The sequence below is a fragment of the Gossypium hirsutum genome, chromosome D11, assembly GCF_007990345.1.
Source record: "Gossypium hirsutum isolate 1008001.06 chromosome D11, Gossypium_hirsutum_v2.1, whole genome shotgun sequence".
NCBI lineage: Eukaryota > Viridiplantae > Streptophyta > Magnoliopsida > Malvales > Malvaceae > Gossypium > Gossypium hirsutum.
Genome location: NC_053447.1, coordinates 52,535,583 through 52,560,181, shown reverse-complemented (window position 1 = coordinate 52,560,181; position 24,599 = coordinate 52,535,583). Strand labels below are relative to the sequence as shown.

The 24,599-nt window shown below is 33.3% G+C and overlaps 2 protein-coding genes and 1 long non-coding RNA gene across 8 annotated transcripts; 1 reads left to right on the top strand and 2 right to left on the bottom strand.

The window, feature by feature from the left end:
- Nucleotides 1-35: 35 nt before the first annotated feature.
- LOC107941933 (uncharacterized) lies at nt 36-5,276 on the top strand. 5 transcript variants are annotated; one of them, XR_005920484.1, is made up of 4 exons: nt 40-187; nt 699-812; nt 1,227-4,557; nt 4,840-5,276. It is a non-coding gene; the product is annotated as an uncharacterized lncRNA (long non-coding RNA). The 5 variants fall into 5 exon arrangements; XR_005920485.1 differs by having other exon boundaries at nt 1,217-4,557; XR_005920487.1 differs by lacking the exon at nt 699-812 and having other exon boundaries at nt 36-187.
- Nucleotides 5,243-8,652, bottom strand: LOC107941936 (beta-glucosidase BoGH3B). Its single transcript, XM_016875563.2, has 10 exons — nt 8,492-8,652; nt 7,843-8,095; nt 7,547-7,751; nt 7,384-7,474; nt 7,155-7,300; nt 6,820-7,063; nt 6,643-6,747; nt 6,385-6,567; nt 6,104-6,308; nt 5,243-6,016 (listed from the first exon to the last, which is right to left on the bottom strand). Exons 2-10 carry the CDS (start codon nt 8,072-8,074, stop codon nt 5,529-5,531), a joined length of 1,899 nt encoding a protein of 632 aa, XP_016731052.2. The 5' UTR covers nt 8,075-8,095; nt 8,492-8,652; the 3' UTR covers nt 5,243-5,528.
- A 3,082-nt stretch (nt 8,653-11,734) lies between these two features.
- On the bottom strand, nt 11,735-15,732 carry LOC107941931 (beta-glucosidase BoGH3B). Of its 2 annotated transcripts, XM_016875555.2 has the most exons (10): nt 15,492-15,732; nt 14,856-15,101; nt 14,548-14,752; nt 14,366-14,456; nt 14,115-14,260; nt 13,340-13,583; nt 13,121-13,225; nt 12,867-13,049; nt 12,520-12,724; nt 11,735-12,434 (listed from the first exon to the last, which is right to left on the bottom strand). In XM_016875555.2, the coding sequence occupies exons 2-10, from the start codon at nt 15,079-15,081 to the stop codon at nt 11,905-11,907; spliced, it is 1,935 nt and encodes a 644-aa protein (XP_016731044.1). In that variant the 5' UTR covers nt 15,082-15,101; nt 15,492-15,732; the 3' UTR covers nt 11,735-11,904. The 2 variants fall into 2 exon arrangements, with proteins under 2 accessions (XP_016731044.1, XP_040960035.1); XM_041104101.1 differs by lacking the exon at nt 15,492-15,732 and having other exon boundaries at nt 14,666-14,752; nt 14,856-14,905.
- Between the last annotated feature and the right edge of the window lie 8,867 nt (nt 15,733-24,599).

Below are 24,599 nucleotides of genomic sequence, written 5' to 3'. Positions count from 1 at the left end.
AAAGAAAATAAATATGAAGGGGGTTAAAGGAGCAATTATTCTTTTGTTGGGGTTCCAGTCTATGCGCTGGACCTCTAACTTCCTGTTAAAACTTGAGATGGCAGTGAGATTGAAAGTAACACCCCAGTGGAGGTGTTCTAAACACATCCACAACTTTCTACTCCTCTTTTGTCTTAGCAAATTCAAGGTACATACATACATCTCTACATCTCTACATTTCTTCTTTTTTGTTTTGGTTTTGGGTTTTTCAAGATCTTTCTTTTTCTTTTTTGGCAGCTTGCTGAGATGAAGCTTTCATTTTTATTGATTGCTTGTTGTTTTGATTTCTTTTTTTTGAATTTTTGATGGGAAACAGAATCTGGGTATTTCTTGATTTGTATAATAATAACTTAGATTTCAGGAGGATGATCAATTTGGACATTTCAGGAAGCATATGTTTCTTTCCTTTTAAATCATCATCATAAGCTGGTTTTCTTCTTGTAGATAATTTGAATATTCTTACAGGTTCATAAATAGAGATTTCATGTTTATGAATATACTGAAAATGATTTGGACTGTCTAGTGTATAATTTGGGTGAATATCTAAATGACAATAACATGCTTGAGTACTAAGGACTACATAGGTCGACTCAATTGTGGCTCGGTCAATTTTGAGGCAGTGACATTAGGTTGTAATGGCTTGTCCTTGGTTGTGGCAGTTGTCATGATGGTCGGAGAGGGGCTGGGTTGGCTGCATCTGATCGCAGCATTGTTTATGGTGTTACTAGTGGTGCAAGGTCACAATGTCGCACCGGGTTTCACAAATATTACTGGTATCTAAAATCCGTTTCTTATAAGTATTCATATGTCTCCAGTCCATAGTAGCCTTATTCTTGGAAGTACGAAAATTATAATGGTTTGAAAATAATCTTACATTGATTTGTCATGAACACATTTTATAGTACCATTTTTGTCCTTTTATTGTATTGCTTGAAATGTAAGGTTACTTTTTCCAGTTGAATCGAATTAGTACGGATTTCCGGGTTTTTGTGTGTTAGAAAATTGAAACAATTTGCTGCTACCATCACAACTTCTGTGTTAGAATTGATATCATGTGTAACGCCGGCAGTTGTAATATACCAACCATCTTGCTGTGTTCTTTTATGAATCCTATACTCCATCGTCATTTACGGTTGTATTTTGTCCTTGTTTATTCACACGTCACATTTCTTTCAAGGAATTTGCAGAAAACTCAGGAAGGCTTTACATTCAAGTTTGAGTTTGTGGGAAAGGGTTCACAGTCGCAAGATACATCTGAATTGATAATCAATGGAGAAAGAAAGGTGAAGACGGAAGAATTGCATTTCAAAGTCAAGGCGAAGGATGTAGAGCCAAATCATGAGAAGGAAGAATTGCATTTTAAATTGACTGCGACTCTTTTAGTCTCGGAGTGCTGCTTTAACTTGGGCCACCAGCCTTGAAAGTCAGTGCCATCAAACCGGGGGCACTCCAGCTTGTGGGATCGTGAAACAATATCCATCCATACTACCTTGGCGCTGAGGAGGTCAAAATTCCAATCTCACTCGATGAGGGGTTGGCAATGACTCCCTAGGGGGAAAACATGGTGGAGGCCCTTCCAATACGCCTTTTCCTTTGTCTATTGATGGTCCAGCTCCTGAAGAACCAGTCAACTTTCCCAAGTACTATTCAAACAACTCCTAAAGGTCTGACTTGAACTCACCTCTCAAATCCTCCTTCAAATCCTTGAATCGTTCCTCCAAATGAGTATCCCACCGGGAGACCTTAGTTTGCAATTTGGTCATCTCCTACTGAAGATAGGTCACCTCCTTTTGCAAGCGAGTGGAAATCCCTTCACCGGCTATGAGAACCGCCAAGCTCTGATACCTTTGTTAAGGATGAATTCCAAAAATAAAAAAGAAAATGAGAAAGAAAGAGGCAGAGAATGAGGAGGAAGAAAAAAGAAGCAGTTTTCATTCCATAATTGTTTGCATAACCATTCCCTTCCCTCTGCTGATAAACACGAGGGAGGGAGGGAGGAGAGAGAGAGAGTTTGATTTTCAGTTAGAGGCCGTTATGGCCAGCTGGAGGTATGAAACACGCCGTCTCATTAAACGGTTATAACATACCCGTAGCCAAAACGCCCTCGTTTAATTACAAAGCAACAAAAACAAAGAAAATATAACAGAATTTACGGAATGAGAAAAAGAGGACAAGAATCAGAAGGTAAAAAGAGGATAGCAAAGGATAAGAAGAAAGATAAAAAATAATAAAGATGCAAAGCACAAGGATAGAGAAAAAGAAGAGAAGAAGAAGAGAAAAGAAACAGATGATGAGGAGAAAAAGAGGAAGCCGGAAAAAATGTTGTGAAGCATGAGTGGCATAGCCTCCAGGGAAATAGCAATAGAAAATATCAGGAAAGAATCAGAAGGTAAAGTAGAGGAAGGGAAGCAAAAGGGTAAAGCAAAGGAAGGCAAAAAGAAAGATGAAGATAAATACAATGAATGTGAGAAAAGAAAAGAAAATTTGAGAGGAAGAACAAAGGCAAAGATCTTAATAAGCTAAAGCAGCAGTTTGAGAAAATTAATACCATATTAGATGCAGATTAAAGAAGCTGAGAACAAGGCCAGCGAAGTTGCTCTGTAATTGCAGACATGGACTGATGATGGCATAGCACAATGTACTGGTATGTTTTACATTTCCAGTATTGCTTTATAATAATATATCTAATGCTCTCGTAGATGTTAGATTCCCCCTGGAGTTCATATATCCATCACTCTGATACGAAGATTGTCAAAACTATTTTTTTGAAAATAAAAATTTAGTTATCGACAAATAAAACTGGACTCGCCACCGATTCGTGATTTAGGTGTGATCGGCCCACCTTAAAAAACAAATCTGGTCTACGAAATTTGAGAAAATGAGTTCGGGAGTCGGTTACGCACGAGGAAGGGTTAGCACCCTCGTAACGCCCAAAATCGGTACCGAATTTGATTATTTAATGTCTTGATGTCGAAAATTAAAAAGATTTGGTTAAACTCCCGAACTTTGAATATAGCTTTTTAAATTTTTAAAGAAAATCTTCATTTCGAGGAAGCTATATGTCATGCCCAATACGTTAGACATAACATATTGAATTTCCGAAAATAATTTTTTTTTATAAATTTTAAATAACGAATATTCTCGATTATTTGGAATTAACAAAGAAAATCGGAACCCAATACGTTAGGGCTCAATTTTCCTCGAAAATCCCTTAACTTTGAATATCATTTTTTATTTTGAGAACCTTTGAATCATAAAAAATGATTTTAATGTTTTGACAAAATCAAAATGTATTTAAAAAATGTGTTAAAAAAACAATGCAATATGAAACAAATATTTTAATTTAAATTATACATGTATATGATATATATATAAATGATATATAAGTGAATTTTGCAAGTATGTGTATGAATATGAAATAAGAAAATGCATAAGTATTACAAAATGTTAGTGCATATATATATATATGATTTCAAAAGTCATGAAAAACAATAATAAAATACATATAAAGTATATTCATACATTTACAAAAAATAAAAGTAAAAGTATAATATATTAGTAAATTATGAAAATATGAAAATATATACATAAAAACATGTGAAAAATATATTTATAATAATTTGAATAATGTATAAATATGCATATTATAAAAGAAATATATATAGGATTATAAAAATATGAAAAATGTATAAATATTATAAAATAATAATGTATATACGTATGTATGTATATGTATGTAAAGCCTAAGAAAATAAAATAATAATAGAATATGTATGTGTATTCATTTAAAGAACATTTAAAATATATACATATATATTATAATAAAACATATGCGTGTATATGCATAAATATAATAATAAAATAAAAAATATGTATATATGTTAATAAAATATATATAATAAATAATAAGATACATATGCGCATAAATATATGTAATAATAATAAATAACATTATAAAAATAATAATGCAATAACAATATCGGTAATATAAAAAAAAAACTAAAGTAAACCTAAAGCTACCAATTAGGGATCAAACTGTAAAATAAACAAAATTGAAAGGCTGAATTTAAAGATATAAAACACTAAAAAGGACTAAATTAAAATTCACGCAACATGAGGAGGATCAAAAGCGAAATTAATCCCATCTTCCAAAACGCTGCGCAGCAACACGAACCAAATTGAAACAGTAATAAAATATTTTGCTTAATTTAAAAGAAATAAAAAACAATTTTAAAGCACTGTAAAAAAAAAAGGGACCAATTGCGAAAATTATCCATTTGAGAAAAATGCGCGGATCCTCCCCGGGTCGGATCGCACACGGGCATAGGCAATACGGCGCCGTTTTGGGGCCACTGAAACAGGCGCCAAACGGCGTCGTTTAACGACATATATAAGCCCAAACTTGGAACCCTAAAACACCACTCCTCTGCCATTTCAAGTGTTTGTGCCTCAGCCTTCCTTTCTCTGCCGTTCTCCCAACTCCGACCAGATAACGACGAACGAGGGCGCCCGACGACGGTAAGTCCTCCTTTCCCTCTTCTCTTTATTTATTTTTGTTTTAGGATAACAAAAGAAAAACAAAATAAAGTAAAAACAGTAAAATGAACAGAGGAAAAGACAAATAAAATCTGTCACCTTCAAAATCCTTGCTTCTTTTTTTTCTTGTATTTTCTTTTTCAGTTTTTTTCCAGTACAAAATTTGCTAACCCCGTTACAAAGAATGATTGGCCTTTTTATAGCCGAACCCTTTTTTACAAATTTCGTGTGTATATACAAACTGATGTTGTTCGTGATTTGCAGGTGCGTGCGTGTGTGAGCGGAGAGCACGCGAAGTGCGGGACTACCACGACGTGGGGCGTGCGCGGCGCTGGAAGTTACTGCGACGTGGAGAGCATGTACGGCGCAGGGTAAATTAGGGTTCTTAGGATCATCTTAGGATTAGGTTAATTGGGTTAGGCTAGATTTGGGCTTGAATTAATGAAATTGGGCTATTTTGGGCCGCATGTATTTGGTTTATTGGGCTGTGCAAATGATTTTGGGCCCCGGGCAACAATTGGGTATCACAAAGATGACAGCTAGAAGTTACAGTATAATATTTGTGGAACTTTAGAATTGGAAGAATATGATAAGAATGGATAGTTCGTGTTAGAATAGATGAGAATAGATGGAAATTGTTGATGTGAAGGTGATCATTTGAAGCAGCTTTAGAAGAAAAGTTGATGAGATTTATTTTTCAATATTCAGTTTTACTAATAGTAGATGCTATAGTTGGACTCTTGTATTGAAGTAATGGGAGGCTTAAGAAATCTCTCCACTTGATTTATTAACAAAAACCTCTACTTATAAAGTTAAAGATAAAGATAAATAATTACATATAATATAGAAATAAGATAAAAAAAATTCAAAACTAGGATAGAAAAAAATATAAATGTAGTTTGTAAATGGCTTCAAACTACTTGAAAGTAGATGTAACTTATAGAAAAGATTGGCTACTGTGCTTTGGCTGGTTGAGTGGTGAGGCCAAATCCTAATGGGAAGAGGGGATCATAATGTGGATCTCCAACATGCATTGGCAACTGATCAACAGTCTTGAACCAGGTGAATGAAAGCTTGCCGGTAAAGCCAAAATCACCAAACAACACATCAGCAACTCCTTGACCCTCGCTTCCTGGCAGCCACGCAGCGACAAGAGCTTCAATGGAGGCAACATAAGGTTGGATCACAACAGGACGACCGGAAACTACAACCACAACGCATTTCACAGTTCCACATACATTTGTGATTGTGCTTGGCCCTGGTTCAGGAATTGTCAAGTTTAAGTTGTCTCCTTTTGTCTCTGCATATGGATGCTCCCCTACTACAACAATTGCATATGAGAAACCACCGGATTTGACAAACTCAGCATCAGGGTTTTCATTGTATACAACTTTAGTAGTCGGTTCAACTGTGTTTTTGATGGCTGTGAGGATTGTAGTACCTGTTTATGGAAAGGTCAGTTGCATAGATTCTTAAGGATTCTTCAGCAAATTGAAACAAGTGGATAAATATGAAAGTATTTTATTACCGGTTGTGAGGTTGTTTCCACTAAATCCCATCCACTTAATTGTCCATCCACCACATTGGTAACCCAGATTATCAGCATGGCTACCAGCCACTAGTATATTTGATGCCTTCTTAGGCAAGGGAAGTAATGGAGCATCTGCAGATTTTCCATTCTTTAGCAACACAAGTGATTTTCTCACTGCTTCCCTAGCCAATTCTCTGTGTGCCTGTTGAATTGGTAAGGCAAAATCAGGAAACTATAATCATCTTGGTAATCGAAAGCAACCAAGCTAGTTGGCTAACCTCACATCCAAGTTGCTCAACGAACTTTTCATCTGCTAGTGGGTTCTCAAACAGACCCATCGTGAACTTAACTAGCAAAATTCTCTTCACTGCATCATCAATGCGGCTCATGGGAACAAAATTATTCTTCACCAGGTAGGTTAGTCCATCAATAAATTCTGTGTAGTTGTATGGAAGCATAATCTGAAGGATTAAAAAACAATGACCATTAGCATTTAAAGGGGAAAAAAAAAGGATGAAACTGCTTAACAAACTAACCATGTCAAGGCCAGCGTTTACTGAAGCTTCAATAGAATATGTATAGTTAGCATGGGGTGGAGAAGTGATTCTATCAATACCCTCCCAATCTGAGATGACAAAGCCCTGAAACAATGTCCCAACATACATGCATAAGAAGATTTCTTTTTATTGTTGTAAAATTAGAGGGTTTGGTACCTTGAAACGAAGGTTTTTTTTAAGGAAGTTGGTGACCATCTCATAATTAGCATGCATCTTAACTCCATTCAAGCTCGAATAGGAGATCATGACTGTTGCAACACCTTTTCTAATTGAACTGACGTAGCCTGGCATATGAATGCTAAGCAAACCTTTATTGTCAATCACTGTGTTGTTTTCATTGATACCTTTGGTTGTTCCACCATCACCTATATAGTGCTTGGCACAAGCTGCAACACTTTCCCTGGATACCAAAGCACGGATGAATTTACCTTTTCATATTACTTAAACATGCCTCAATTATGTGTTGTTCTTGTTTATAATAACTTGCTTACATTCCACCCACAAATGGAACACCCTTGGGATAACTAGAAGGGATTTGTCCTTGTAATCCTGGAATAATCTGAGTCATGTCTTGAACAATCTTGGGATCTTCACTGTAACTTTCATAACATCGACCCCATCTCGGATCTCTACATACCTGCTCCATATATAATGCAATTCACTTAAAAAGTTCCAATCATAAACAAGAGATAATATTTAACGTGGTTCGGGAATGTTTACCGCAATACAAGGTGCAAAAACATAGTGAATGCCTGTGGCTCTGACTTCAAGAGCTGTTACAACTCCAATCCTATTAACTAGTTCAGGATCCCTGGTTCAAAATTAATGAGAACTTCCTCCGATTTCTGATAAGGTGATGGCTAGCGAAAGTATTCAAACTTGCCTGGTAGCACCGAGACCGATGTTGTGAGGAAAAATGGTTGCCTTGTAGACATTGTTATGGCCATGAACAGCATCAATCCCATAAATCATTGGAATTCCTAATCTGGATGATAATGAGCCCTTTTGAAATTCATTGACCATGTCGATCCAATCCTTCGGTGAAGCTTGTGGAGTTGGCTCACTCCCTCCTCCACTCAACAAACTACCTGCCAAATGCAAATTCATTCGCCCTTTGAGTCTAGAGGTGTCCATGGGCAATATCATTACATTATGAAAGTAAATAGATGATAGGCTTACCGATGAAATACTTTCTCATGACCTCAGGTGAACTAACGTTGCGCTCAATCTGGATCATTTGTCCAATTTTTTCCTCTAATGTCATCCTTCCGATCAAGTCTTTGATTCTAACATTATACGGCTGGTTTGAATCTTTATAGATCATTTTTGTATCTGCATTTGCTGAAGTTGCCATGCAGCACCAAACCAGGATTCCCATCAAAAGGATGCCAACAATTCTTGGTGTTTCCATTCTACTCTTTCAATGATTTTCCTTCAAAATTGAAACAAGAAAATTAACAATCCCAGTTTCAGGGTAAAATCTATATTATGACAATCTATGTTATTCATATGACACATTCTAAAATAAATTATAAAGTAAACCTAAGATTATTGAAAAGGAGAAACAAAGAAAAGATTGAAGAAAAGTATCCAAATATCCATATCATACTCCATAACTACTTTATCAAAAGATCAAATAGAAAGAAAGGACTCCAAACATGCACCACAAAGACTCAGACTTCTAAAACACCCTAAAATTTAAAACCAAAATTCACCAATCAAAAAAACATCCTAAGCTTGTTTTGCATGTCACCATGGATATTGCACTTATCAGCTTCATACATACATTATGCAAGAAAAGAAAAAGAAAGGTAGAACTGGAACATACAGGAAAATCCCAGAAATACAATAATGGTGTGGTAGTGCCTACAAACGAAGATACAGAAAATGGTGGTTTGGAAAAGAGAGAAGGATTATAATGTTGAAAAAGAAAGCAGGGTAGTTTGGAAAACAAAACAAGAATTTTTATTTATATATGTCTTACATCCTGAGTTTCGTAGTTGCTTTAAATCGTGTAAAAGAACAAGCGAATAACACGGATTCTCCATTTAAAGAGATGATGTGGTAGATAAGCAATCATTTATTTTCTTACCTTTTTTTTTACGAACTTCAATTAATTTGTTTATCACTAAATTAGTTACGATTTTTTTGCATTAGCATTACATAACAGATTTCTAAATCAGATCATAAACCAATATCAGTCTATGATTTAATTCTATATTTGGTCATTTAATTTAGTGGATGTCAAATAAAAAAAAATTAGAGTTTCTTTTGCTAGGTGTGATTGTTCACCTAAAAACATATCTTTCTAATAAAATTTTAAAATATTCTAATTAAAATTGATTAAAAAGATAACTTTTTGGTCCACAAAAAGGAAATTTGGGATCAAGAGTTCAGCTACGTGTGAGGAAGATATTAATACCTTTACGATGCTTGTTAACAAAAATGATATCATTTAATCATGTGTTATTCGTAACTTAAAAATATTGAATTTAATTTTGATGTTTAAAAGAAATTCATTTTCTTCTAAATAGAAAATTAAAAAAAGAATAACTCGACAATGACCCTTATTTATTAAAAAAAAGAAGAACAGAGAAAAATCCAAGCTGAGAATCCCAACAAAAATCCAATATAAATTATAAAATTTTACCTTCTTGAGATTCCAATAGTGACAAAAGTTGGTGTAATGAAAATATCCAATGGAATTTCTTAAAATGTATTCCTTTTGAAATACGTTACATGTAAACTCATTCTAAGGACGACCAACACTGTGCTTTATGGCCGACTTGTATGAAGATGAAATGAGCCCTCTTTTCTTTTTCCTTTTTCTCTTTAACTCTAAAGTCCTCCCTACCACCCTCTCAAAACCTTTTAGTAATCTAGTAATTAAGTTGGAATCCGATTATTGGTAACATCAATCCAACCAAAGTTTCATTTTTAATTTTAATATATAGAATGGATTTACAATTTTTCTTATCCATTTGCAACGTTTTTGGTTTTTAAAAAATATTTGTTAGAAATTTGCAATTGGGATACCAAATAATACGCAAATGTTGATTGAATTTAGGTTAGAAAAAATTAAAAATTAAAAAGAATTGATAAGAGGATACTGGAAAAGTGAAAGGAGAGACAAAGACAAAATAAGAATGATGTAAATTTAACGTGTATATTTATATTTACGTTCGTTTTACAGTTCATGGTCGAGGTTCGTGGTTGCCCCTCTCAATAATATCATTTTCAAAGTTTGAACCTCGATCCTTTCATTGGGAGTACAATGTACCTTACCATTACACTCAATTACTAATTAGTCTTTTTTTTTTAATAGCTCACATGTATAAAAAGGTCCATAACAAAAAAAAAAAGAAAAAAGAATTTAATTGAGCTTAAATTAAATTTGTACTCAATTGAGCCTTTGTTGTTAATAAAAAAATCACTTAAGTTCCTTTGCTAACAATATTCGTCTTTGATCACATTGATCGTTTAAATCAATTAAGAGACCAATTAAACGGTGATGCGAGGCATCTTTTGGTTTAATCTTATATTTTTCATAAAAAATTATAAAATACATAAAATATTAAAAATTTATATAAACTTATAAAAATTATAAAAAAATTCATAAAACTTATAAACATTATAAAATTCTAATAAATTATAAAAATAATTATAACAATAATAAAATTAAAACATATTTAAAATATTTAAAACTTATAAAGAATTCATCAAAACTTATAAATATTATAAAAGCTTATAAAAATTCAAAAAAGTTATAATAAATTATCATACAAATTATAAAAATTATCATTAATTGTAAAACTTATAAAAAATCATAATAAGTTCTAATAAATTATAAATAAAAATATATTTTTTGAATAAAATTATAAGATATTAAAAATATATAAAAATCATAAAAAAATATTTATTAGATCCTCATTTTGGAAATTAAACCCCTAAAATCAAAATAAACACCTGACATTAGACCAATAATTGGATAAAAGAAATAGCTGTTAAAATCAATGTTATTTGAATAGGACCGGATTAATCGATTTGACCAGTTGGATCAAGAATTGGTAATGGTATTAATTTGGAAAAAGCTATTTGACTGATTGACTCAGAAATTGATACGGACCTGTTGAATAGGATTTTTTTAATATTTTTATTTTTTTAAAAAAATTAATAAATTTTTTAATTGAATTGGATGGACTAATCAAACTGATCAAATCAGTGAACTAGGGACCTAACCAATTTGGTCATTAGTTTAGTTTTGAAAACTTTGATTAAAATATTTCATACTGATATATGCTAATGCTTACAATTATTAAGTAACGAAATTTTGGTTTGGTAGGATCTAATTATACCGAAAACACTTTCTATATCATACAATACTTAGCTAACAATTTTCAATTTTTCAGTATACAAACTACTATACCTAAAAATTTAGAGATAAATTTTTAAAAATATATATTATTAATAAAAAGGAGGGGTTCCACAATTATCGATTTATTTGTAAAAGATTAAAATATTTTATTAATATGAAAAAGACTATCGATTTAATGACTATTCTCATTATCTAGCGATTGGTCAAATCTCATGTGTTCGTTATGATTTTAGGAATTTTAAATGGCTTTTTTTTTCTATTATTTGTAATTATTTAAGATTTTTTATAGTTTACTATAAAATTTTAACTATTTTAAATATGTTTTATTAATTTTATAAAAAATTATAATTTGTTATAACTTTTATAATATTGATAAGTTTTTATAATTTTTATAATATTATATAAATTTTAATATTTTTATGATTTTTAATCATTTTAATGATTTTTTTTATATTTTTTTAATGAGAAACTATAAGATTAAACTATAAACTACCATGTGTCACTATTTGATTAGTCCGTCAATTGATTTTAATGGTTAATATGGTTAAAGACAAAAACTGTTAACGGAACAACTTAATTGATTTTTTTTAAGGACATGAACTCAATTTAATGCGAATTTAATATAAGGAATTAATTTTCCTTTTTTTAAGATATTTTTGTACTTATAAAATTTTTTTAATCATACTAAAGAATAAATGGAAGGAAAATATTTTTTAATTAATAATACATATCAAATGTTGAAAATCTGACTTTACTAATAGTATTGAGACTTTCCAATTTTTTTCCTATAAAATATCTTACTATATACATATAAACATATATAAAGAATTACTGAAATTCAAAGCTAGTTGTATAACAAATGAAAATTAATTGAAATAAGATGAAATACTTAAGAATGGATTGTCATCGCTTTGCCTTGTAGTTGGTTCAGTAGTAATGCCAAACCCAAATGGATAGAGAGGATCATAATGCGGATCCCCGACGTTCATCGGCAGTTGATCGACCGTTTTGAACCATGTACGAGGAAGCTTGCCTGTAAAACCATAATCACCAAATACAACGTCTGCAACACCTTGTCCCTCGGTACCAGGTAACCAAGCGGCGACAAGAGCATCTATGGAGGCAAGATAAGGTTCGATTACAACGGGGCGACCGGATATTATGATAACAACGCATTTCATAGCTCCACACACATTTCTGATCGTGGTTGGACCAGGGTCTGCAATTGTCAAATTCATGCTATCACCATCTGTTTCTGCATACGGATGTTCCCCTACTACCACAATGGCGTAGGAGAAGTTGTTGGACTTGACGAACTCTGCGTTGGGATTCTCCTTGTATACGACATTGGTGCTTGGATCAACCGTGTTCTTGATGGCAGCTAGGATTGTTGTACCTGTTGGTAACAAGAGTCATTGTAATGGTTAATGCTTTAAGGTTTATAAAAGCTAGGAATATATTGGCACAGGGCTGAGAAATACCAATTGTACGGTTGTTGCCGTTAAATCCTTGCCACTCCATTGTCCATCCACCGCATTGATAACCCAAATCGTCGGCATGGCTACCTGCAACTAGTATTTTTGAGGTCTTCTTAGGTAGGGGAAGCAATGGCTGATTCAAAGATTGCCCATTCTTCAGCAAAACAAGCGATTTTCTCACTGCTTCCCTAGCCAACTCTCTATGTTCCTGTCGGATTGGTTCGGAAAAGTTACGACATTATAATAATCTTAATCTTTAAAGCTGAAAAACCAGGCCAATGATTTGTATGGTCCAGGAAATCCCCAAGAATAACCAGTTCCATACAATTAAACATAGCTAATAAACTAACCTGACTTCCTAGTTGGTCAACCAAGCTATTATCAGCGAGTGGGTTCTCAAATAGTCCCACTACAAACTTAACTCGCAAAATTCTCCTTACTGCATCATCAATGCGGCTCATGGGGATGACATTGTTTTTCACATGGAAGGTTAGCCCATCTATGAATTCTTTATAGTTGTACGGAACCATGACCTGCGATTAGTTCACATTATTATTATAAGTACATCCAACACTTTAAAAACATAAGAAAAATGAACTCTAACCATGTCGATGCCCGCATGAATTCCAGCTTGAATTGAATATGAATAGTTTGCGTGTGGTGGATATGTTATCCTATCAAGACCTTCCCAATCCGAGATGACAAACCCCTGAAACAATGTGCAGAATCTATGTTATGCTCCCGGGTTCTTTTGAAAAGCGATGTTGGTGGGCCTATGTTACTCGAACTTTTTATTTTTTGGTGCTATGAGAAACAGTTATACCTTAAAACCAAGTGTGTTCTTGAGGAAACCCGTGATTAACTCACGATTAGTATGCATTTTAATCTCATTCCAGCTTGAATAGGAGATCATGACTGTTGAAACACCTTTCATAATTGAAGTATAGTAAGCTGGCATATGAATGCTGAGCAAACCTTGCCAGTCTATCACTGTGTTGTTCTCATCTATGCCTTTGGTTGTTCCACCATCACCTACATAGTGCTTAGAACAAGCCACTACATTGTTCCTGCATACCACAGGGAGAAAAACTTAGACAAATTGGTTTCGACTTTTACAGGCTGCATAAATTCTGCAATTAGAAAGTTGGAGTATGATATTTTACATAAAAATAAAGTAATACACCAACATTAAAACATAATAACCTCTTATTTAAATGATTTCAATCTGTCATTAAAAGCTTAGAATAAGAAAGTATAGGTATCTATAGGTTCCTTCTTAAAGAGCAATAAATGCTTGGAACTCCCTACATATGTTGTGGATAAGAAGTAAGACCAACCAAGTTAATTGCATGAGGCATTCAAACTTTGTATTGTGGATGCAAGTGGGGACTATATTTCTACTTTTGTTTTCTCTTTATAAGAAGTAGAATTCAGTTTACACAACATTAGTTTTTCCCTTTCAAAAATAGAGGTACAATAATTTATGGCATGACATTTATGGCATGACTTCTTGTTATATACAGTTAACTATATAAAATAAGATGATCTCTTAAATGTGAAATTGAGTTGAACATGTGTAGTTTGTGAAAACTGCTTACTTTCCAGCAACAAATGGAACTCCCTTAGGAGAGTCAGTAGGGATGCCTCCTTGTAATCCAGGTATAATGTCTGTCATGTCTTGAACAATCTGGGGATCTTCACTGTAACTTTCGTAACATCGACCCCATCTTGGATCTCTACACACCTGTTCAAAGTTTACTAGTTAAATTTGCTTAATTATATACCATCATAAGAAGTTCATACATCCCCAAAGATAAAAATGTAACAGGAAAAGGCAAATGAAAGCTACCGCTATACAAGGTGCAAAAGCATATGGAATGCCAGTTGCCCTGGTTTCAAGTGCTGTTGCAGCCCCAATTTTCTTAACTAGTTCAGGGTCCCTGGTTTATAAGAAAAATAATTCAGCAAGGATGTAGAAATGTAGAACCATATTAAAGAATAAACCCAAACAGCTAAAGCGCATCTACATGCCTGCTTGCACCTAGACCAATGTTGTGAGGAAAAATAGTTGCCTTGTAAACATTGTTGTTCCCATGAACAGAATCAATCCCATAAATCATCGGAATTCCTAATCGGGTTGATAAACTACCTCTTTGAAAGTCATTGACCATGTTTATCCAAGTTTCTGCAGAAGCTTGAGGAGCTGGGACACTCCCTCCTCCACTCAATACACTTCCTGTCAAAGCAAAAGATACCCTTTTACTTTTGAGTATGCCTTACTCAAAAATTGCTTAATTTGGTACAACTTGTCAAAGAAGAGTGTGATGGATGTTGCTTACCAATGAAATACTCCTTCATCACCTCGGCTGAAGCAACTTCGCGTTCGATTTGGACCATCTGTCCTATTTTTTCCTCTAATGTCATCCTATCCAACAAGTCCTGGATTCGAACAGGTATAGGTTGTTTTGGATCTTTGTATTTCATATATTCTGCTTTTGCTGGGGTTGTCAAGCAACACCAAAGCACAACTCCCATTATTAAGATGGGAACTCTTGATCTTGCCATTCTGATTTTCTTCCAATTTCCTGCAAATTAAAGAATAAGCATCAATCCATGAAGCAATATATGGAACAGCTCAAAACATTCAGTTATAAGTACTTGAAACAGTGGGACCAAGAATTGCAGAGAACCCATTTATGAAATAGCTCAAAATAACCCAAAAATGCAATGGAAACTACATCTTGAATTGAGCAAAAGCAATTCAATCATAAGTAGTTGAAGTTCTGAGGGTTGTTTTCTATGTGATAATATTTGCAAGTACACATTAATGGTTTCCAAGAGAAGAAAAAAGATCAAAGCAACATGAATATTTTCTTGAATTTTGACAACACGGCATAGCGAAATATCGAACACAATGCAAACAGATTATCATGCAAAGTGAAAATGAAGAGAGTTCATAAGTTAGAAGAACATACAGAAAACCCAGAATTCCAATGGCTTCTGCTCCTTGAAAAGAGACACAAACAGAAAGATTAAGAAAGAGACTAATCAAAATGTCATGTAGCTGACTCTTTGGGAAATCAAACTTGGAAAAGGTGGTATTTATAAAAAGATTGCTTCCAACTTCCATCAAAAGTCCAACTCCCATATTTGTTGATTAAGGATTCACTCGGATTTTAACAGGTTCGTGCATTGAATATATTTGTATCTTATGTGATCGTACATCCAAAGTCAAAACTCCAAACAGTTCCTTATTTTTTTTCCCTTAGAAAATAAAAAATAAAATAAAAATAAAAATTGTTGAAATCATGAAATGGAAAAATGGAGATGTGACTCAGCACCGCAGGTAATCAAATCGAAAATAAAGTATTTTAATGGGGCCTGCATATTATATAACCCAAATCATCATCATTATCTTTTAAGAAATTTTCTCTTCAATGGAGATAATATTTTTAAATAATTTTCTATTATGGTCTTTGTTTCTCTTAGCTTCCGTAACGTTAACGATAACAATTAAAACACTTTGTGAATTCTTCAAGCCTCAACCTGTGATTTTAAATTTATGGGAAACAACTTCTTTTAAGTATTAGATTAAACACGAATATTATCTTAATTTGATTAACTTTGATTTTAAATTGTAAATCCGACGAGGATATGTATGATTAAAAAATTATTTTGTAAGAAAATTATGAAGTGCTAAAATTTATTTGATAAAAGATTTCTCTAGTCTCTCTCAATTTTAAAATTGAGTAAATTAGCCTCTTTAAAAAAAATCGAAGCAATTTAATTCTTATAAATTTTGAATGTGTGCAATTAAGTGCAATCAATCATGATATTAATATTTTTCATCAATTGTACATAAATTTGAATGGTTTAATAATAAATTTAGCTCTAAAAGTTTATAGGTTCTTTCAATTTTGTTTTGATTTAACAAATTCAACTCATAATATTTGTACAAACGTGTAAATGTTGAGTCTAAATTTGTTGATTTTTTTTAGAATAAAAATTAAATTGACAAATATGTAAACATCAAGGGCTAAATTTGTTATTATACCAATCAAAATTATGTACAATTGAAAGGAAGACATTGGCTTCTTGATTAATTGCTTTACTTGCTCACTTTCAAAATTGACAGGAATTCAATTGCTCTAATTTTTTTAGAGGGGCCTATTTGCTCAATTATGCTTATTGGAAAGCTCGTATGGAGGCTTACATTAAGTCCATTGGCGAGAGGTCATGGTTTGCTATGTTAACTAGATAGGAACCACCCAAAATGGATATTGAAAGTGGAAGGGTTGTTAAGCTAGAAGCACAGTGGACCACTGAGGAAGAGAAGTTGACAAATGCTAACTCAAAAGCTTGATATGCAATATTTTATGGAGTTGACATGCAAGAGTTTAAGAGAATGGTAAAATACACAATTACTTAGACTACTTAGGATATTTTGGAGATTGCACATGAAGGGAACATCCATTGTCAAGCAGTTAAAGATGCAAATGTTGACTTCGAGGTTTGAGAGCCTAAGGATGCAAGAATTAGAAAAAATTGGAGAATTATATGCTAAGTTGTGCGACTTATCGAATCAAGCTTTTTGCCTTAGGTGAATAGTATTCTAATGGCAAATTGGTTAGGAAGGTGTTACGGTCTCTTCCTAAGATATTTTCCATTAAGGTCACAACCATTGAGGAGGCCAATGATATTGAAAGGTTGGCCATTGATGAACTCATTGGTTCCCTACAGACCTTTGAAATCAATTTTGATAACGCTAAACATAACAGAGCAAAGGGGGACAAAAATGTTACCCTTCAAGTAAATGAGGTAGTGCCAAATCCCCAACCAGCTACCATTGAAGACCTTCAAGAGCAAATAGCTTTACTTACTAAGAATTTCAGTAAGGCTTTCAAGAAATAGGTTAGAAGCCAGTGCTAATATTCCCCCAAAAAAGTCAAAGGGAATAGTTATCAAGGAGGAACTTGATAAGGACAAAAAGAATAGGTGCAATGCTTTGAGTGCCAAGGATATGGTTATCCAATTTGAGTATGCTAATAATCTAAAAAGGATATGTGTATCTTGGAGTAATGAGGACTTATCTAATGGATTTGACTTAGTAGAGGATCATTACAATTTTGTTGCTTTTGTTGCTAGTGCTATTAATGATGATAATTCTGATAGTGATTCAGATCTTAGCTTAGGTGAAGAATTTTTCAAGACATATAGAGAGACATTAGGCAAATGAGGACAGGTCTATGAAATCAACATTCAGCTATCATAAGAAAACAATCAATTGAAGGATGAAAACATTGTGTTGATTAAACAAATTATTGCTAAAAAAATCTCTTCTTATAAAGGAACTAGATAATCTTATGAAGATAAAGAAAAGAAACTTGAGAGACCAAGCTTATGCTAAAAAAAGTTCACTATTAGTAGCAACAAGCTTGATGAGATTTTAGTAGGAAGAAGAAAAGATTTAGGTAGAGGAGGTCTAGGCTTTGTTGATAAGGGAAAGGTTGTAATGGAAAGCCCCATAGTCTTTGTTAAAGAAACTAGTTCAAAAAAGATGGTGAAAGTTCTAAACCAATGTTATTCAAGTCATCCAAGAAGAATGCTCATTCCCATAGGTGATTTGACAGTATTATGGTGGCCCTGGCCATATAAGAGCACGTTTCTTTAAGATGCTACATGATTTAAGATGGAAGAATTTAGTGCCTAAGACAGTGCCTACTCCCCCTAGCACTACAACTAGAAAAGTGCAAAAATGAGCATGGGTAAAGAAAGAAACTAAATGTTTGCTAGTTTCTCATTGTTCCTTGAATTCCACTTTTGATGGAATTTGGTATTTTGATAGTGGTTGTTCACAATGACAAGTAACCAGACATACCTCACTGACTTTGAAGATTATCTTGTTGGAAAAATGACTTTTGCTGTGGAAAGAAAGGTTGTATACTTGGTAAAGGCATCTTGAATGTTCCTGGCATGCCTTAATTGAAGAATGTGTTTCTTGTAGATGATCTCAATGTTGGATCTGGTTTCCTAAGTGTAGTATATTCGTTTGTCGTTCTATTGTAATTTGATATGTCAAATTAGACTCCCATTACGCTGAAAGAGCTTATTTTCGAGCAATTTATATATTTTTGTCATGTTTTTACTTAGTCTTACTTTTTTGCCTTAATAAGTGAAATAGTGAGTTTTATGCCGCTTTTGAGACCCAAAATGGCCAAATGCACCATAAGAAACCTAAAGGTTGATTAAGTGTTGTAGGAAGTTATCGGAGACCAGAGCATGAGTGAAAATATCACCTAGAAGGGGGTATCGTGATACCCAAGCCTAAAAGTCGTGATACCTCTAATACTGTTGAATTGAAGACGATCAAGGTTAGCCACAGTGGTATAGATATACCAACTACGGGTATTGCAATACCCAAATCCCAAGGATTCCCTCAAGTCAATACTAACATATGTATCATAATACCAAACCATGGGTAGAACGGTACCCCTGACAAGAAGAGACAAAAAATGATTGCAGGGAAAAACCTTGTCCAAATTTAACTCTAATAAAAAACACACTAAGGGACATTTTAGGCATAAATGTTGGGTTAGAAAAAAAGCTAAAATTTGCCAAAATTGGCTGAGAGAACAAACACACTTCACATTATCTAGTTTTACATTTTTCTCTTCATCTTTTAGGGTTTAGTTCTTATTCTTCATAGCTAAGGGTTTATTCTCTTGTTCATCTATTGTTTTTCTTAGTTCATTTTATGATAGTTAAGTTAGTTATTGCTGTAGCTAGGATTTATTTACTTTTTAAGCCCTTCAAACTTTCTTGTATTTGAACTTTAATCCATTAACTCAATATCATTCAGCTCTGTTATATTTCCTCTATTAAAAATCTTATCTTGGGTGTTTTTATTCACCTTTTTTGTTTCCATTGTTGTGTTCCTCAAGCTTTTATAAGGAAGCTTGAGTATTTATTAACTTTTTTTTATATTAAGTTAATTGTGTTTCTACTTGATTCCTTGTTGTTAATGAGTTTAAATATAAATATGAATAGCTAAATCCTAAGTGAGTGGTTGATGGAAATGATGGTAATTAATTTTTGGGTTCAGGGACTAAATCGTAAAAATTAAACTAAATCAAATAGACTTTAAAACTTATGATTGATGATCCTAAGGGAAAATTAAGATAAGTGAGACTGAGAGGAGATCTTATTAGGCATTAAGTTGATAGTCTCGGGTTAGTTTGGTGAGGTTGAGAGATAAATCAGACTAATTTGTCAAAATGGGTAAAGTTGAGGCTGAGAGGTAAAATCGAACCAATTTAAAACTAATAGCGATTTAGATCCCTAATTTGAAGATTAACCAATCCCACAAAAATCAACCAACCACTATCTATTATCATATTTTTTTTGTATTTGTTAGTTTCATATTTTGTTTTACTTACAATTTAATCCTTTATTGTTTTTAACGTAATTAATTAGTGTAATTAAACTCGTGAATGACCTGCTGTAATTTAGTACTTAGTGAGTATTTAGTTAGACTCCTTTGATTAAATGTTTATAATTTATGAATTGCTTAATCATCGACTCCTTTGGGTTTAACCCTTGGAACACTCTTGTGTTCCATTAAACAATATAAATATTACAACTGACATTGTTCGCTTGCAAGTAAAACCACATTTTAAATTTTTTTTATAAAATTATTTGTTTTATGTGAACAAGCAATGCAGGTGTCAATTGTAATATTTATATTTCCTAATGGAACACCGAAATGTTCCAAGGGTCAAACCTAAAAGATTCAGTGATTAAGCAATTCTTAAAATATAAACATGCAATCAAAGGAGTTTAGCTAGCTCTTATGGGATACATTGTTAAGGCCATGGACAATGACGCCAATTTGGACCAAAACACTTAAATTGAGATGGTGTTCAAGAGTTTATCCAAGGACTTTGCTAGCTTTTGGGATGTATATAACATTGGCAACAAAAATCTGATACTTACACAACTCATGAAGGAGTTACAATCCTATGAGTTGATGTTGAATAGTGGTCAGTCGGTTCGAAAAGCATAAGCAAATGTAACTATCGCTTCTTTCTCAAAAGGGAAGGGAAATCGCGCTAAGAAAGGAAAGAATAAGGTCTCTAGGCTACCACAAGTGGAAAGGAAGAGAACCAAAATGCTTAAAGATTTATTTAAGTCTAAATGCTTCTTTTGCAGTAAGAAAGGGCACCTCAATACGAACTGTAGAGAGTGGAAGGAAAACCTAGCCACCAAAGGCAAAGGGGTTCGAAGAGATGAAAGATCTTATAGATAAGAATCTTTCATTGTGGGGTGGAAATGGGACAATTGTGATAGCTGAAGCAGTGGGAGATGTACATTTATACTTCGAAAATTTTAGGAAGATTATTTTGAAATTCATTTTCTATGTACAAAGTTTCAAAAGAAGCTTAATTTCAATTGTAGGTTTATATAAAGGCGACTTAATTGTGACTTTTAATAATGAAATTACAATATTTAGAAATCGAAATCTTATCTGTAATGGATGCATGTCAAATAATCTCTATTTTATCAAACCAAAGATGTACACACTACTTGAGACTGAAATATCGAATAAGAAACTGAAAAATCTCTCTATTGAAGTGTACATTTGGCATTTGAGACGTGGTCATATTAACCAAGAAAGAATCACTAGACTTGTGAAAGACGACAACTTAAGTTCGCTTAAAAAAAATCAAACTTCCACAATGTGAATCTTGCTTGAAAGGAAAGATGACCAAGTGATCTTTTAATGCAAAAGAAACGAGGATCGTAAAACCCCCTAAAACTTGTGCACACTAACATATGTGGCCCCATGAGTTTCAGTGCAAGAAGTGATTACGAATATTATGTAACATTTATTGACTATTATTCTAGATATGGGCATGTGTACCTAATGCACAACAAGAATGAAACCTTTGATAAATTCAAAGAGTTTCGTATGAAAGTAGAGAAAAATCTAGGTTTACCTATAGAGGCACTTCGGTCTAATTTAGGTGAGGAATATTTATCACTAAGTTTTTAGGATAGCTCATAGAGAATAAGATTTTTATCCTAATTGAACTTATCGGGTACTCCACAACAGAATGGCATGGTAGAGAGTAGAAATCAAACATTGTTAGAAATGGTGCTTCAATGTTAAGTTATTTAAAGTTTTCAATCTCTTTTTGGGGATATACGGTATAAATGGCTTGCTATGTTCTGAATGATGTACCTACTAAGGGAATATCAAAAACTCCGTATGAATTATGGAACGACAAGAAGCTAAATCTTATCATTTAAGAATTTGGGGATGCCTAGTTCACATATCAGACAAAAATGCAAGGAAGTTGGACTCATGGACAAAATTATGCATATTTGTAGTATATCCAAAGGGAAAAAAATGTGGTTTGTTTTATAACTCGAAAGAGCAAACTATAATAGTTTCAACTCATGCTACTTTCCTTGAAGAAAGTTATATGAATGACTTCAAACCTTGAATTAAAGATGTACTCGAGGAACTTTCCAGAAATATACAAAACCCTACAGAAACAGTTCCAGAACCAACTCCTAATAGTAGACCTGCAAACAATCAGTAGCATAGGGTGCTTCGTTGCAGTGGGAGGGTCTCTCATAGGCCTGACTTCTTTCAATCTAGCGAGAATGTTTTTAACACTAAGTCTATCGAACAAGAAGATAATAACCCACTCACGTATGATGAAGCAATGCAAAATGTTGATTCTAAGTTCTAGGAAATAACTATGAAAACTGAGATGGATTCTATGTATTCAAACTCAGTGGTGGAACTTGTAGACTTACCGGAAGGGTTAAAACCTATAGGGTGTAAATGGATCTATAAAAAGAAAATAAATGCAGATGGAAAAGTGGAAACTTATAAGGCCAGACTTGTAGCAAAAGGTTATACTAAAAAAGAAGGTATCAGTTACGAAGAAACCTTCTCTTCGGTTACCACATTCAAGTCTGTCCGTATACTGTTATCCATTCGATGGCTCTTAATTATGAGATCTAGAAAATGAATGTCAAGATAGCATTTCTGAATGACTATCTTTAAGAGAGCATCTATATGATGCAATCCACCAAATATATAGCTAAAGTAAATGAGCATAAAGTTTGCAAACTACTTAGATCCATATATGGACTTAAGAAGCATCCCACTTATGGAATCAAAGATTTGATCAAGTGATAAAGACTTTTGGATTTGAGCAAAACGTAGATGAATCTTGTGTTTATAAATGTTTAGGGGATGGAAATATGGTCTTTCTCGTTCCATATGTCAATGGCATTCTACTCATTAGAATTTATGTAGGGACGTTATCATCGGTTAAGTTGTGGTTAACCCAATAATTTAGCATGAAGAACTTAGGAGAAGCTAATTTTGTTCTAAGCATTCAAATCCTAAGGGATCGAAAGAAAAAAGTGATAGCACTGTCTCAGGCTTCATACATAGTGATCGGCAGCACGCATACGTATTAAAATACTAAATTTATAAAACTATTTTTAAAGTCTGGTTTATTGCAAATGTACATTGTCAATTGTAATATTTATAGTTCCGATGGAACACGAAGTATTCCAAGGGGTCGAACCCAAAGGAAGAGGTGATTAAGCAATAGCTAGCATACACAATAGAGTCTAAGTGACTACTAACACGATTTTATTGTACGATGATCCATAACAAGAAGAATTTACAATAAGATTAAATGTTCTATTCTAAGGATAAAATTGCAAAAAATGTAAAACTAAGGGACTATCCAAAAAATAACTAATGGGGGTTGGTTTATTACGATTTTATCCAATTTATTACAATTTAGTCCTTGGTCCAATTTATTACCTAAGTTCTTAGTTGTATTTGATTTAGTCCAATTTATTACTTAAGTTCTTAGTTCTATTCAATTTAGTCCAATTTATTACGATTTAGTCATTGGTCCAAAGATTTTAGTTTACCCACATTTCCATCAACCAACCTTCTTCAAGGTTTAAATACTCATACTCGAAGTGAAGGAAATAAACATGGAAATGGAAAACAAAGTAGCCATGAAAGTAAAGCTTAAGGAAAAGATAAATGTTGAGATTTTTGTGCAAGAAAACTTAAAGGCATTCAACAAGAAAATCTAAAGTAAAGAACATAAAAGGAATAAACTTTAACAGATTTAAATTCAAATAAACTGAAATACATTAAACTAAAGCTAGAGTTTTGAAAGCAAAATACATGGACTGTAAATGTAAATAAACCTTAGTAACAGTAAATGCAAGAAGTAAATGCAGAAAATGAAACCTAAAGTAATAGTAAATTCAAGAAGTAAATGCAGAAAATAAAACCTAAAGTAGGGTAGAAGAAGAAGAAAATAAAAGCTCTAGAAAAGTGCAGAGAAAAAAATAAAAAAACCTAGAAAAAACTAAACCTAAAGCTAAGCTAATGTGTGCGTCTCTCCTCCTTAGCAAATTTTGGCTGTTTTGAAGTGTATTCAGGTGACTTTTCGTTGCCAAAAATGCCCCTACACGAGTGTTGTGTGATTGGTGGTCTGGGTAGACAAAGACAACCCTTTTTTTCTAATTTTGTCTACCTAACAAAGGTGGTATCACGATACCAAGAAAAGGATATCGCGATACCTTGGGGAATGTTGAGCCTTGGAGTCTTCCTTGGAAGGTGGCTATCGCAATACCCAAAGAGGGTATCATGATACCACTGAAGGGAGTCTTCACTCTCCTATATTGTTAGAGATATTGTGATTCCAAGGAGTGGATATTGCAATACCCTTTGCCTTGGTGCCATTCTCACTTATTTTCGACCTTCAACACGTCCTTACATCACTTAATGACACGTTTGGCCTCTCAACGGCACTATTGGCCAATTTAGGTTACAAAATGATAAAACAATGAAACATTTCCACTTATTAACCAAAAATATGAAAATAACGAAAAACTACACTGAAGACGCTATTTTGTTCGAGAAAAAACTCCTTAAATGCGTCGGAAAAGCCTAATTTGCCACATCAATTTGTGGCAGATCACATAAACAAGATATTAGAGCGCTATGCAATGATCGATTTGAAGAAGAA

Coding starts and splice junctions, on each gene's coding strand:
- LOC107941936 (XM_016875563.2), bottom strand. CDS start 8,074: ATGGAAACACCAAGAATTGTTGGCATCCTTTTGATGGGAATCCTGGTT. Junction 7,064..7,154: donor GTTCCATTTGTGGGTGGAAT/GTAAGCAAGTTA, acceptor TTTGGTATCCAG/GGAAAGTGTTGCAGCTTGTG. Junction 6,017..6,103: donor TGGAAACAACCTCACAACCG/GTAATAAAATAC, acceptor TTCCATAAACAG/GTACTACAATCCTCACAGCC.
- LOC107941931 (XM_016875555.2), bottom strand. CDS start 15,081: ATGGCAAGATCAAGAGTTCCCATCTTAATAATGGGAGTTGTGCTTTGG. Junction 13,226..13,339: donor AGAACACACTTGGTTTTAAG/GTATAACTGTTT, acceptor ACATTGTTTCAG/GGGTTTGTCATCTCGGATTG. Junction 12,725..12,866: donor TTGACCAACTAGGAAGTCAG/GTTAGTTTATTA, acceptor CCAATCCGACAG/GAACATAGAGAGTTGGCTAG.